This window comes from Trematomus bernacchii, unplaced genomic scaffold, assembly GCF_902827165.1.
Source record: "Trematomus bernacchii unplaced genomic scaffold, fTreBer1.1, whole genome shotgun sequence".
Lineage (NCBI taxonomy): Eukaryota > Metazoa > Chordata > Actinopteri > Perciformes > Nototheniidae > Trematomus > Trematomus bernacchii.
In genome coordinates this window covers 216,924-232,716 of record NW_022987771.1, presented here as the reverse complement: position 1 = coordinate 232,716, position 15,793 = coordinate 216,924, and the positions used below count along the sequence as shown (strand labels likewise).

The following is a 15,793-nucleotide window of genomic DNA, read 5'->3' as shown; positions in this document are numbered from 1 at the left end:
CAGCTGCCGTACCAGGCCGTGATGCAGCCAAATGTGCATTATCCAAATGTAATCATTTGTATTTTTTAATTAGCAAAATATACAGTTATGGGACAAATCAACAATAAAACACTGGAAAGCAAAACATGTACATACATCCTTAAAAACATTCTTTACTTTTAGTTTATTGTTAACAGTTGAAATTCAACTTGAAGTTAATCTGAATTTCTCTCACTTTTCAGAGTCTGAACCTGTGATCAAACACACACACACACACACACACACACACACACACACACACACACACACACACACACACACACACACACACACACACACACACACACACACACACACACACACACACACACACACACACACACACACACACACACACACACACACACACGATTCATTGCGGAGTTGCCCCTGTTGTCTTGTTTTTACATTATTTGTTGAATTCAGAAGCCTAAGACTTGAGATGAAAACAAATGTTAAATAATGGAATTTAAAAAAAGATGATTATTACAAAACAGTATATTATGTAAACCTATATAAATAAATGAGGTGATGATATTTCTGTTTCCTTTAGAAGTTATTATACACTATGCTGTGATTCTGATCTGGGAAACATTAAAGACATTAACAGCCAGTCTGCAGATTTGGTCTCTTTATTGAAATAGTAAACAGTGGTCAGTATACATGTTAACAATATAAAGAATGAATTATATTTTTTATTACGTAAATATAAAGAATCAGATACTTCACAGAAACAAAAGATTATGATTTCTGAGTAAAAGAAAGAACATATGATGCTGAACTTGATTAAAACAAACGTTGTCATGTTTACTTGTTGACAATAGCACTTTTACATTGAATGATCTTTTAAGTGTTAATACATGTAAATATGTGATATCAGATACTAAGTTGATAAAAAATAAAGTTGTAACAGATTTTGAGCTAAGGAAATGACATATCATACTCGAATTGGAAAGAAAAACAACCTGAAGGATAACCTACATGTTGACATTTAGACTGAAATATCTTTCAACAACAAAATCTAATAGATTATAACCTTCTGGAAAACAATCACATATCATCCTTAACTTGATTCAAACTTGTTGTCATGTTGACATGCTGAATATTAACTAAATTATCCTTTTACTGATTCAAACATGTTAAAATGTGGCATTTGATGCAGCCCAAAACGAAAAGTAACATAATACATTTTGAGTCAATATAATAACACGAACATAAAAATGTAAATATTTGGAGTTATATACGTATTGGAATAGCACTCAATAAGGTAAGAAGAAAATGCTTGTATGATCTACATGTTGACATTTAGATTGAATGATATTTTAAACATTGAATATGTAAATATTTGTAACTGATGTTTATATGTATTCACAGAAACTAATAAGAATATATTCTACCTCTCTGGGAAACGGTCACATATCAAACTTAACTTGATTACAGCAGACTTTCTGTCATGTTTACATGTTGACTGTACCACCACTCAAACACAATGATTCATTAACTGATTTAAAAATGTAAATGTGTGGCTTTTGATGCAGCTCAGAAATTAAAAGACAACAATTCTAAATGTGTCAATAAAAATGTTAATAATAAGAGCCAGATACTTATTTGAAAAAAGAATAAAGACATTGTCCAATATTCATGTTGACATGAAGACTGAATGATATTTTAAAACATTGAAATTGTTAATGTGTTTATGACAAAAACACAGTAAAACATAAAAGCAAATCTTTTTGCATCAGTTACTTTAAAGAAATAAAAACACTCAATCAAATCGAATTTGATTAATTGATACTACAATAACAACCAAAGAAGTAGGATACAAAGTCTGATTTCATCAAACTGAAACGTTTACAAATTCCTTGTAAGTTGTTGTGGGGAAAATATATGGTCAATCTTGCCATCTCACAAACAGCATGTTACTTTGTGTGCTTCTCTTCATATGAATCAAATGTAATCTAAATATCCATGAGAGGATGATGACTGTAATGAGGAGGACGTGACCCTCTGTGAGCACAAAGCTTGTAGTTTCTCATTTGATAGAAAATGACTCTTTGAGACTTGCCTCTGCTTGCTCCTTTGTGATTTCTTTCCAACCTGCAGGAATATCAGCAGGCTTTGCATCGTATGCTGCTGCAAACTCATCATTGAACTTTGCCATTACATATTTCCAGTAGTCTGATGCCTGGAGGCTTGCATCCGGTGGGATTTTCCAGTCCGGATAAATGTCTCTGTAAGACTTGTAAGGATGCCATTCACCCTTTGAAGCACTGCAGCGAAAACGATTGTCACTGTTCACAGAGGAAGAACATAGGTCAATCACGAGTTTTTGTGTCTCATCCCATCTGCATCGACCCAGACCCTGTGGACGATGAAGTAAAGTGAAGTGCTCCTTGTGGGCTCTTCCTCCTGCATCACAGGGCGCTTTGCAGAACGGACACTGTTTACCACATCCAATCAGTGTGTTGAAAAGCTCGTTCTGAGGTTTCACCAGAAGGTTCTGTAGTTTAGTTTGGATGTTTGTTCCCTTAAACTTCTCTCTAAGAGCTTTTGCCATCTCCTTCACACACTCCGTGAGCCTGTGAGCAAACTGTTCCTGATTGGCATTGTTCAGGATCATGAATTTACCAAGAGCATCCTGGGAAATGACCAGTTTGTCACCAAGCTCCTGACAGACAACGTCAACAAATGACTTCAAGTTGCCACACTTTTCTGTTTGAGCTTTCTGGATAGCAGTATTTATGCTGTAGACACATGACTGGAGAGGTTGTTCCTCGAACATCGTAGACCCATTTGAGAAGCGTTCCACTATTTTGTTGAGTATCCAATTCTTTACATAAATCTCATAGGAGCAAATACAGCTCTGGTACTTTTTAAAGTCATCCTCTGAGAGCAGATCCAGTAAAACTGAATACTGGAAGGACATTCTTGTGCTGAACTGCTCACTTGTCTTCATTTCATCAATGATATCAGGACCCAGGAAACGGTTGACAAAGTCTTCGACTGCAGGCTTCAAGCATTGGTCTGTGAATTCATCTGCTTTCTTCTGGCACTGGTCTACATGATGGAACACATCTTTAAAATTAGAACGAAACGTTTCTTTGTTTCCGTTCAGACATCTGTAGGGATCATTCTCATGGATGAAATCTTCATGCATTTTCTGAAACCTTCTGGCTGCGTCTCCACAGATGTGCAGTTTCAGAGAGACTTCAAAAGTGATGTCAACTTCCTGATTGTTTTGCAGCTTCTCATCAATCATGTTTAGAATCTCCTCGATGTAGGTAACATGGTAATTACTCTTTCTGTGCATTTTGTCAGTCATCATCTCTGAGCAATCTGTAATGATGCTGTCAGCTGTTTGTTGTACAGCCTTTGTGTGACTTTGAGCACTGAATCGGTCTATAAATCGCCTGAGAATTCCTGCAGTATATTTAAAAGGCAACCGTCCACACTCTTTCAGGGTTTCGTTACTCAACAAATCATTCACTTGACTTCCCTTTTGTTTTAGATTCGTTCTCAGGTGGTGAGACACACTGGTGAAAATGTTCTCAACCTTCAATTCTGAACAGGATAGGTGAGTCACTGTTTGAGTCCACATCTTGTCAAATTCTTTGTCCAGCTCTTCCCCTTTCTTCTTGATGTTTTTCTTTCTACATTCTTCAATAAAAGCACAAACGTTGCCCTCTAATTCCTTTGTGTGGTTCTCCTTGATTCTATCAAGTTCTGTCATCCCCTCTCTGATGTCAGCTGCTGCTGTGAGTTGATTAGACACAGACCTTTCCATTTCTCCTCGAAGGCTCCTTGCACTGTTTGCAAACTCCTGTCTGTATCCTTCAACAAGATCGACACGACTCTCTGTTTCCTTGAAGTACAGTTCCAGATTTCCAAGAAGCTTTCTCTCCCATTTAGACAGCTCTATCAAAGCTTCGCTTTTCAATAGCATGAGAAGTTCTCTCATGACAGATTTGTTGGATGTATCAGCAGGTGTACTGAAGTTGGAGATTCTTGTTTCAGCTTGTGTAACCCATGTGTACATTTCTTTTTTGAATTCCCATTCCCATTTGTTGAATTCTGTGCACAGCCTCATGTATGCATCAGCCACGAGACTGTTTCTGAAACTGAAGAGGAAGTTTTCATGTTTTACTGCAGTCCACAGGCTCTTCATCCACTCAGTAAACTCCAAGATATTATTAGCTGATGATCCACAACTTCCCAAAATGTGGATTATGTTCTTCTTGAGCTCATAAACAGTCTCGCTGTAGCCTGCATTGACTGGTGCCATCGGTGGGTTTCCATTCCAGAGTCCAGGAATGTACCAGCTTCCAGTGTCTGGACTGTACTCCATCACATCAGTGAAGCTTGAGTACTTTTCTTTCTTTTCCATTTTGGCTGCTGCCTGGGTCATCTCGTTTAAGTGTTGCAGGAGCAGTTTCCTGTCTCGCATGTTCTTGTCATGGGCTGAAACATCGGACACATTCTGGTGAACAAACTGACATTTGGGCTTTTTTCCCACCTCTTTCATCCTGAGGAAAGCGTGTACAACTATCTGTAGGATGTCCTTCATTTCTGTTAAATTCTCCATTGCAATATTGATGATGGTGATATCACTCAGCCCCACAACAAGTGTTGCAAGCTCATTGTCGTGCTCATGGCTATTGTCCAGTTGTGCGAGCTCTGGTGACTTTAAGCCCTCAGTGTCAATGATCACCATGAAGTCACAGTTGAGGTCTTTTCTGACATCTTCATTGATTTGAATCAGCAACATAAAGGCACCTCGAGTGCATCGACCACTGCTGACTGCAAACTGCACTCCAAACATGGTGTTGAGGAGAGTGGACTTTCCTGTGCTCTGAACTCCAAGAACTGTGACTACCAGGATCTTGTTCTTAGGAGACACCAAGTCATTGAGCTGAGAGAGAACGTCAGTCACCCATCTGAGCGGTATGTTGGATGCTTCTCCATCTACAAGCTCAAGTGGAAATCCAGCAAGCATTAATTCTGCACATAGCTTGGGGAGATGCTGTAGTTGTTGACGTGCTGGGTCTGTTTCAGGAAGGGATAGGGAAGCTTCATAGATCTGGCCCATTTCACGGAAGAAGTGTTCAGTCCCTAATGAGCTGTTGGAAAGTTGTTCCTCAATCTCCTTGATCGCCTTTTTGTTCTCAGAGTTTTTGCATTTTTCTTTGTACTGCTCCCTGAGGTCAAAGAGTTTTTCCCGAGACACGTTATCGAGGTTCATTCGCATCCATTTCAGGAAATAGCACCTCTCTATCCCTGGGCTTGATATTGCATTGATGAAACATGTCATTGCCTTCGACATGTCATAGGAGTTCTGTTTTTCCCGAAGTTCTTTTTTCTTTAGATGAAGATTGCTTTTGTACTCTTCTATATTTTCAGACCCAACTTTCCGAAGTCGCAATTCTTCCTTCTCTAAGCAAGTGAGGTCTTTCCATATTCGTCCTTGCAAGGGAAGCTGAGCTTCTTTGTATTCAAGAATGTCTTGAATTTCTGCAGTGATGGCATCTGCGTTTTTCTTCGCATTCTGGCAGTCTGGAGAGTCTTCATCAACACAGATTCCATGTTCATGGGCAATGTCAGCCATCTTCTCAATTCCCATCTTCACCTTTGTGTTTTCAAATGCATTGCTGACTTTTGCCCGCAAATCTTTGACAAAGTTTGCATCATTTATGTGCTTATCTTTCAAAAGGATGTTGCTCTTGGTTAAGCTCAACTTGGTTGCTACCTTTTTTACAGCATCTGATTTGAAATCTTTGCTTTGACGGTTGCCCACTAAGAAGATCTGTGCCTTGTGTTGTTGGTTGGTTAGCAGCTCACACTCAGAGTCCAAAGCATCAAAGAACACAAAAACTGCGGCAGATGTCTGACACAGGAAAGAAAATTGTGTTTCAAATGAAGCAATGTCCCCACGAAGGTTAGCTACAGCGACTGGCTCGCTGAAGACGTCCATGTTTTTGTTCCCACAAGGAAGGTACCAAGCCATTTCAACCAATCCATTGGATATTCTCCTTGGACTGTCACCACCCTCCATGTTACGGTGAACAAAGGTGTCATGGTACTGCTGAGAGTTGCTCAGAAGCTTATTGAGGATCTCTGACTTGGACAAGGAGCACTCACCCAGTCTCACAAAAGATATCATTGGAAGTTTAGAGACAACAATTCTCTCTTCAATAAATCCCTTGGATTCTAAAAGGGACCGAGGTCTGTACTTTTTAACAATGTCTCTCATGGCCCAAAGCATGAGTGTGCACTGCTTTGTGTCACAGTTGGGAAGCAACAGAGGCACGGAAAACTGACACATAGACATTTTGAGGGCCATTTCCTGCTGTACAAAACCATCAGAGCACAGGAAGAGAGCAGTGATTATATCAAGGGGATTCAGTGTTTCACCTGAATGTGTTTTTTCGTCTAAATCATCAAGACCATCTGTGTGATCCTCACAGTTGGACTCGTGTGCAGGTGTATATTTCACATTCCTAGCTGTCACATTAACCATCATTAGTTTCTTCAGAAAATACCATGGAAGATCCGAATTACATTTGGCAGGTTCATCAGTAAAGGTCTTCTGGTCAATCCTCAGAAGTGTGCTTAGGGACAGCTTCTCTCTGTAGTGGTGATCACACCCCAGTTCCTCCAAAAACTTCTCTAGCTGCTTCTCTGTAGAAAATAAAAACAATACATATAAAAGCCTTAATTGATTATTAAACATTCATAAGCATGGATCAACATTTATTATAACATTTTTCCTTTCCTATAGTTTATTAAACTACAACTATGATGGGCAGTCAATTATTAAACAGCTGGTCTAATAGATGGATCCAGATCCTTCAACCACACTAGAATCAAATTAAGAGATATACAAATCTAATTGGCAGATTGCAATGGAATTGTCAGTGAAAGGATTTGATAGAAGGGATTGAGACATCATTTGTATCAAATTACAGCAGGTTTATAAAAATGCAATACACTGTTTGACATTGGCAGTGATAGGTGAACATTGAAAGAAACTATCGTTCATGTCTGTCATGATCAATCATATCTAAGATATATATTATGCATGGTTTAAGGAAACATCCACTTGAAAAGGAAAACATATACACTTGTTTGCAATGTTACTGTGCAATAGTCATTTTATGTAAAAGCATATTTTTTTATAAATGTCCTAGCATTTAATTGTTATAAGGTCTCAATACTTTAATATATATATATATATAAAATATAATATTTTTTTGCCATTTATTGGTTGTCTTTTTTACCTGCTATGCCACCTTTGCTGTAACACTGTACATTTCCCCGCAGTGGGACTAATAAAGGAATTCTGATTTTGATTCTGATAAGTACGCATACAGAAAATGTGTGAGCCAGATTAGCAGTAAACGTCATATGTGCTATACTGGCAGTAATATATCTATGACAGCTTCATTAACATGAAGAAAGGCTGTTGCTGAGAAAGTTGCATTTGCTTGAAAAACAAGAAGCTAACCTTGAAGCAATAAAAACAAATCTTAGAGCGCTAATGGAAAAGCTTGAGCTTCAAACTGATACAATAACAACCATGGAAGCCCTGGAGTATGGTGGAGGATGATAATATATTTGCTGTGGTGGAGCAATACTGTACTGGTCAACCAGATGAAAATGCTGATGTTCATAATGAAGAGGAACAAGAAAAAAAACCTAAAGCCAAACTCCAGCCAAGTCACAATCGAATAGCAAAGAAAGAGTGACTCGATTTAAGTAATGCAGCACCAAATCAAAATGACTGAAATGCTGACAAAGGAGCAACGCTTAACATTACATCCATCCAGAGAAATACCCATCTTTAAATAATATAAATTAGAGTACCTTCCATTGATTGAGATGTTTGTCCAAGCTAAAGAATTGGTGAGAAGGTTTCCATAAATGAATTCTAAAAAGGACGAGAAAGCCAAGAGATTGCTCGAAGAGAACTATGGAAATGAACTCTTTTGCAGCAGCTTGTTTGGAGAAAGGTCAAATTGGAATGCCATTAACAGTGAAGATAGAAAAGCACTGCTCAATTACACTATTTTTCTTTAAGGATATTTTAACTCAATGGAAAATATTGATACCTTCCTTTAAACTCAGGGAAAAGTGTAGAACTGCAAATTCATAGATTCAAACAAAATAAAAAATTCAATGTTTCTAGTTTTGGTTGATTTCATCAAAAGACATGCACTGATGGTTTTAAAGAAAGTAGTTTTGCAACAGAAAGTGCAGGTGCACGCATAGAAATGCAAAAGAGCAAAACATGTCAGATTTCCAAAAGACAGAGTTACGCCAGAGCTACCACCATACATGTCAGAGTCAATGACTTTGGCCAACTTGACAACACTTGATGATGAAAGCCCTTCAACAGTTATGTGCGTGTACAAATGATCAACAGCCGACACACATAACTACAGTGCCAAATGTTCCAAATGACTTTGAACCTCTATCACTCGACCACTTGCTCCAGCTCAAGGTCAAACCAATGTTACCACCAGGTTAAATCCATCTGCAATATTCAGAGCCAAAACACTGTTGGCAGCAAGTGAAATGCATAACGGAGTTCTGGAGCAGATGGATCTACGACTTTGCAAGAAAGACCAGAATGGAATTGCATTCAAAGAAACCATATACCTGGACATACATGTATTGATCATAAACTCAAAAGCACTTCATTGATCCTGGTTAATGGCAAAAGTTCTGGAGACACCACCCAGATCAAGAGGTCTGATTCTTTTTATGACAGAAACAAACATGCTGGAAAGACCATTAAGCTAAGTTATCTCTCTGGTGCCAGTCTCAGAATAAGGCAAATTAACTGAACAACCCTCTGTCACAATTAGAATGTAGATTTCAATGTAATACATATTACATACGTTTCAAAATAATGCTGAAGTAACAACATCAAAATGATGCTGAAGTAACAACATGCTGATACCGGTTAGTAAAAACCATGAATAATGCTTTGACAAGTCTGCAGACAAGACGGCAGGCGAAAAACCTTTTAAAATGCGTGTTTTCTAAATGGAGATTGGCTAAGCTAACGCAGTATATGCTCCGACCGTCCACACTCACAACAACGGCCTATACAGACATAAATAAACCAGCGACTGTACTCACCATGACACAGACAGTCTGTGGTTTGTACTTGTTTAATTTTTGTCTAGTTTCTGAACAGATATGAGGAGCTGTGAGCTCTGAGGGCTAATAGCAAACGGCTGATGTTGGTTTTGTGTTTCGCATTGAAGATGAAGTCACAGCTCCGCCTACACTGCGTTACTATAGTTACTACCCCAGTTCCTAAACTGTAATGGAAACGCAGCATAAAGTGAGCCTGGCCTACCAAGGCCTAACTATACCTTACTAAGCCGTGCTAGGCCCTGTAGTGGATATGCGCCATAAAGGGCCAGGGTCCCATGGTCAGGAGGATCGCTAGCTTCACCAAGGACTCATACAAAAGAATAACTTGAAATGCCAGCTAGCTTTAACTACATAAAACTGGGCAATCAGCTTTCTGTCTTCTGCAAGGAAATCTTTCTTGTATTCAAGGAACAATTCTGCAGTGATGTCATCTGCAACTTTCTTGGCAGTCTCACACTCTGAAGGGTCTTTTTCAGAGTTTTGGTTTCGTGCAGAAAGTCCCAATGTGTCTACCACTTTTGTAAGAAAGAGTCTGATTATTTTTATGTCAAAAACAAACATGCTGGAGAGACCAGTAAGCAAAGTTAGCTCTCTGGTGCCAGTCTCAGAATAAGGCCAAATAATTGAACAACTCTCTGTCACAACTAGAACATAGATTTCAAAGAACCTTTTATATCTGGCTCATTCTTTGTTTTGTTTATTGTTATTAAAGATAACAATAAGTGCCGCTATGTAGGCCATTTTCTTTTGGTGCAGAAGGTCAAAATAATATTGTCACCCAGTGGCGACCTCTATAGTCAATGAAAAATAATAGACTATAATTCCCCAGCACCAGCTTATTGAGATACACAGATATGGCCTGATGTGGCAGAGTTCTCCACCGTTCAATTATTTAACGTTATCATCGAACGGAAATAAACATAAATCTTAGTTTGTGCATAATTGTATTTGAGTTTGCCTCTTTTGTTTTTATAGTAAACCATGCAATAATGATTATATTGACTGACCTTTGGGGGCAGATGGTGCAGTTGGCTTGCTTAATGGTCCATCGGCTTTCGCTTGCACAGTTTCAACCTCACTGCACCACGTTGCATTGTTACTCTCCACTTCATCAAGTTCACCAGCAGGTGGCTCAAGATGCAGAGGCTCTGACTCCCTGCTGAGCTGATAGACTTTATTCTGAACAGGAGTGCTGCGCTCTGAGGGGAAAAACAGTAAGCTTCAGTAAAACTTAAAAAATGAATGTTCCATCAATGTTTGTCAGCATTTTAAAGTGCTGTTTGACTGACAAGGAAAGGCCAAAAAAAAGCCATATATAATTATCCAAAAGATCCAGAAACAGGTGACATTGATTACATTTTCAGATTTACCTGTGAAGACAGATAGCGAGGTTGCTTCGCTTTGATTTCCATTGTCTGCAATCTTTTTGAAACTGATGGTACACTCAGTCCCGTGAATCAGTGCCTTAACCGTAACAGTTTCTGCGTTATCAACAGTCAAACTGCCGCTGTTTGTTTCACAGCCTGAGTAATCTAACTGTAGTTTAAACCCAGCTACTTTCCCTGGTGGAGGAACATCTGTCATAAGACAAGAAAAGTACATCTCAGTATCTTTACATATCACTGCGTATATATTTATAACATTAGGTCAGTTATTGACAGTCACACTTACGGTCGGACTGTGGTGCTGCTGGAGTGTTCTTTCCTTCCTCACAGCACGGGTCAGGAGAGGGATCTGTTTCTTCATGATGTTCCTTGGTAAGTGAGAACATTATAGTATGTTTACATTCTATTTTGAACGAGTCATACTATATTAACAATAGCTTATGTGACATGTATTTGTAATTGTATTGTCATTTAACGGTTTACCTCCTTATCAGTGTACTCCATTTTTGATACACCCTCAGCAATCCCACACTGTTCAGATTATCCAAACAGCTTCCCACTAAAAGTAATAGGAAATAACCAGAGGTGTAAGAAGTACTCAGATCTTTTAATTAAGTAAAAGTACCATTACTACAATGTAAAAATCCTCTGTAACAAGTAAAAGTCCTTTATTCAAAATGTTACCCTAGTAAAATTACAAAAGACATCAAAAGATACTTCAAGTACAAAACGTAAAAGTACTCATTGTGCAGTAAGGCCCATTTTCATATTTAAAAACAATTGTATTATAATTAGTAATAATGAATGTATTAATGTCAATTAATGTCAATGTTGCACTTGGTAGAGGTTGGGTTCATTTTGTATATCTTGATATATACTGCTGGGTGCCTATCATATAATAATACATGATGGTTTATTAGTTTATTTTGTATTCTGTATTATTATTCAACGTCTGCAGAGCAGCTAGTAACTAAAACTGTGAAATACATATTGTTGAGTAAAAAGTAAAAAATTGCCTCCAAAATGAGGTGAAGTAAAGTATATAGTAGCACAAAGTGAAATACTCAAGTGAAGTACAGGTACCTCAAATACATACTCGAGTACAGTACTTGAAAACCATTAAACACAACACCTGAACACCAAAGATCAAACAGCCATGTGAACTCTGCAGCCTGATAGATTACTGAAACTGATGAGTTATGCTTCTGTTTGAGACCATGTGAAGCCATCCTTTAAAAAGTATTTAAATGAAAGACAAATAAATGCTTTCCTACCTTTTGTAGATGAACCATGGTAACACGTAAATCTGTTCTTGTATCCAGAGCTTTCATATGCAGTGTATAGTAGTATAAAGCTCTGCAAGTACACAGCCCTGCCCTTCTCTGCCAATGCAAGTGCCTATGAGAGGCGTCTCCTTTTATACTGCCTTGGGAAGCCACCTTGCATTTTATTTCCTTGAAAAAGAAACGTATTGTTTGGTATCCTCCCTTTCTGAATAATTATTTTCAGTCAACCCGCTCTTGGTCATGATTGTGAAAACAGCTTCTCCCTGAAAACAACAAGAGAGCTTTAATCTCAAGATTCAAAATTCAAAGGTTTATTGTCATAACATCATAACAAACTACGGTGTAATTATGTAATGCAGGGGTACTCAAACTTTTTTATTAAAGGTCCATTTGAGAACTTTATACAAGGTCACTGGTCCGGATCAATGCCAGTAAAGTCACCCCCCCCCCCCCTGAAACGAAACTGAAATTAAGAAGCAGTTTCTTATGGCGCGCTATGCATGGGGGTTTCCCGACACGTCTTGCAGTAAATGAAAGGGTGTTCCATGTTGTCGTTGCTGTGGACCTTCTTAATCTACCTTCTTTGGGGGGCCCCCTTCTGGTCCAAGCACTTGCCTGCCTTGCCTGTCGGCAAACGGCGCCGCTTTATACACTCACACATTATACAGTATGGTGGCTTGGCTGTTTGTCTGTAGTCAATGCCTTGAACCTCGGCAAAAAAGGCATTAGAAGCATTAGAAAGTCAAGGTAAACTTGCGGTTAACTTGCGGTCTGCAATGAGTGTCACGCTCGTGCACACAAGTAAATATATATGCACGTTCATTCTCACTACGCGTCAGACACAAGACGCGCGTACATAATGATGTACATTAATTGATCAGAATCAGATTTCTTTTTTTTTTCTTTTTTTTTTTTTATTTATATAATGGGACACAGGGTTCGGTCCGGATTGATTTGCAGTTCGGTCCGGATCCGGACCTTGGTCCGGAGTTTGAGAAGCCCTGTACTAGAGCAACCCCTACTAGTGTACTTAGTGTGGGCTGATGTGAACTGGTTCCCCTGTGGGAGCTACGTTACTCTGCAGGCCAGTTCATTCCCTAATTCTTGTGATGGTGCCACGACTAAATATCTAGGCCTAATAAAGGATATCGGCATTCACCTTGGTGGAAGGACAAATCGACAAAGGCTTTCGTGACTCACTTACTTTTCCTTCCTGTGCTTACCATGTGTATTTGCTGAGACTGTTCCTTACATCAAATCAGAAGACTTGTCTCAGCTTCACTTGCTTCCTTCTGTTCCTGGAAGCAAAGCCAGTTCACCATAGTTTGGAGCTTTTGAAGTGCCAACCATGGTACAGATAGGGAATGGATGGTGAAGCAGGGTTAGCAGAACCATACAGATAGAATGGGTCAGATTACTTGTGTTTTTTGGAAGGGGCCTGCCCTCCAATCAGGATTCAGAGTGCTTCATTCTGTACATTGACCTACTGCTATCAATGCACTTTGAATACAGATTATTTTGTTTGTCTAATTTAAGACCATAAATTAATGTAGCAAATATGGTCTTCTAGTCTAAGCGAGTCTGGTTATGAATGAAAGGCAGTCATTGATGTACAGTATGGAGGGGTAAGGTTATGTAAGGTTCTATTATTTATAAAATCTGGAATAATATCTTGCACTACAGTTAAGTAGGTGTTAGCTCAGAAAAAGAAACTCTATTTTGCATCTGAAAAAAGCAAGTTAATGAACATGATCCTAATTCTGTGACATGGCATTATTAACAGGTGAACATTTAAGGAAACTAAAAAGGGTGTTGCCATGATCATAACTTGCTTACTCACGACCATATTATGCTTTGAGGAGATTTTGCATACATTAAAGTTAAGGGGATTTCCAACCTCAGATTAAATAGCATTTATTTCCTGTTGAAACCTGATGTAACCAGTTCTCAGGAACGTTATTCAGAACCACATACTATGTGAAACAACAGGAGAGGGGTGAACACTTTTTAAATGTGCTTTTGACACATTTGAAGTCCCTTCTTTTATGCTACTCCGTTGCACGAGCACAATTACGCAATTTCGTTATTCTTGGTACCTTGGAACCGTTGTAAAAAAGGAATTGGCATTGATAAAGACCAATACATGCTAGAATCCTTTCTTATAACCTTCTCCTCCTCCTTTCTACCCAACTGACTAAGTAACTAACATTCTTACAACAGGATATTTTCTACCAGAGAGGGTGCTTAACCTACTCCTGGGCCTCTCATAACAGTTGAGGGTGAGATACTAGAGCAGGGGTACTCAAACTTTTTTATTAAAGGTCCATTTGTGAACTTTATACAAGGTCACTGGTCCGGATCAATGCCAGTAAAGTCACCCCCCCCCCTGAAACGAAACTGAAATTAAGAAGCAGTTTCTTATGGCGCGCTATGCATGGGGGTTTCCCGACACGTCTTGCAGTAAATGAAAGGGTGTTCCATGTTGTCGTTGCTGTGGACCTTCTTAATCTACCTTCTTTGGGGGCCCCCTTCTGGTCCAAGCACTTGCCTGCCTTGCCTGTCGGCAAACGGCGCCGCTTTATACACTCACACATTATACAGTATGGTGGCTTGGCTGTTTGTCTGTAGTCAATGCCTTGAACCTCGGCAAAAAAGGCATTAGAAGCATTAGAAAGTCAAGGTAAACTTGCGGTTAACTTGCGGTCTGCAATGAGTGTCACGCTCGCGCACACAAGTAAATATATATGCACGTTCATTCTCACTACGCGTCAGACACAAGACGCGCGTACATAATGATGTACATTAATTGATCAGAATCAGATTTATTTTTTTATTTATTTATTTTTTTATTTATATAATGGGACACAGGGTTCGGTCCGGATTGATTTGCAGTTCGGTCCGGATCCGGACCTTGGTCCGGAGTTTGAGAAGCCCTGTACTAGAGCAAGCCCTACTAGTGTACTTAGTGTGGGCTGATGTGAACTGGTTCCCCTGTGGGAGCTACGTTACTCTGCAGGCCAGTTCATTCCCTAATTCTTGTGATGGTGCCACGACTAAATATCTAGGCCTAATAAAGGATATCGGTATTCACCTTGGTGGAAGGACAAATCGACAAAGGCTTTCGTGACTCACTTACTTTTCCTTCCTGTGCTTACCATGTGTATTTGCTGAGACTGTTCCTTACATCAAATCAGAAGACTTGTCTCAGCTTCACTTGCTTCCTTCTGTTCCTGGAAGCAAAGCCAGTTCACCATAGTTTGGAGCTTTTGAAATGCCAACCATGGTACAGATAGGGAATGGATGGTGAAGCAGGGTTAGCAGAACCATTCAGATAGAATGGGTCGGATTACTTGTGTTTTTTGGAAGGGGCCTGCCCTCCAATCAGGATTCAGAGTGCTTCATTCTGTACATTGACCTACTGCTATCAATGCACTTTGAATACAGATTATTTTGTTTGTCTAATTTAAGACCATAAATTAATGTAGCAAATATGGTCTTCTAGTCTAAGCGAGTCTGGTTATGAATGAAAGGCAGTCATTGATGTACAGTATGGAGGGGTAAGGTTATGTAAGGTTCTATTATTTATAAAATCTGGAATAATATCTTGCACTACAGTTAAGTAGGTGTTAGCTCAGAAAAAGAAACTCTATTTTGCATCTGAAAAAAGCAAGTTAATGAACATGATCCTAATTCTGTGACATGGCATTATTAACAGGTGAACATTTAAGGAAACTAAAAAGGGTGTTGCCATGATCATAACTTGCTTACTCACGACCATATTATGCTTTGAGGAGATTTTGCATACATTAAAGTTAAGGGGATTTCCAACCTCAGATTAAATAGCATTTATTTCCTGTTGAAACCTGATGTAACCAGTTCTCAGGAACGTTATTCAGAACCACATACTATGTGAAACAACAGGAGAGGGGTGAACACTTTTTA

At 39.0% G+C, this 15,793-nt stretch overlaps 1 protein-coding gene across 7 annotated transcripts in view; it reads right to left on the bottom strand.

Moving 5' to 3' along the window:
- Positions 1–634: 634 nt before the first annotated feature.
- The window catches only part of LOC117496951 (interferon-induced very large GTPase 1-like), a 59,213-nt gene continuing 44,054 nt past the window's right edge, over positions 635–15,793 (bottom strand). For 4 of the 7 annotated variants that reach the window (XM_034148821.1, XM_034148822.1, XM_034148824.1 and 1 more), the window contains 2 exons: positions 10,188–10,254; positions 635–6,693 (listed from right to left, as the gene is read on the bottom strand). In XM_034148821.1, coding sequence (XP_034004712.1) covers positions 2,051–6,693; positions 10,188–10,254 — 4,710 coding nt within the window. In that variant the 3' untranslated portion in view covers positions 635–2,050. Of the gene's footprint in view, positions 6,694–10,187; positions 10,380–10,550; positions 10,758–10,851; positions 10,934–11,048; positions 11,125–11,839; positions 11,963–15,793 lie in introns of those variants that run through there. The other 3 variants (XM_034148827.1, XM_034148828.1, XM_034148826.1) reach the window with 3 other exon arrangements.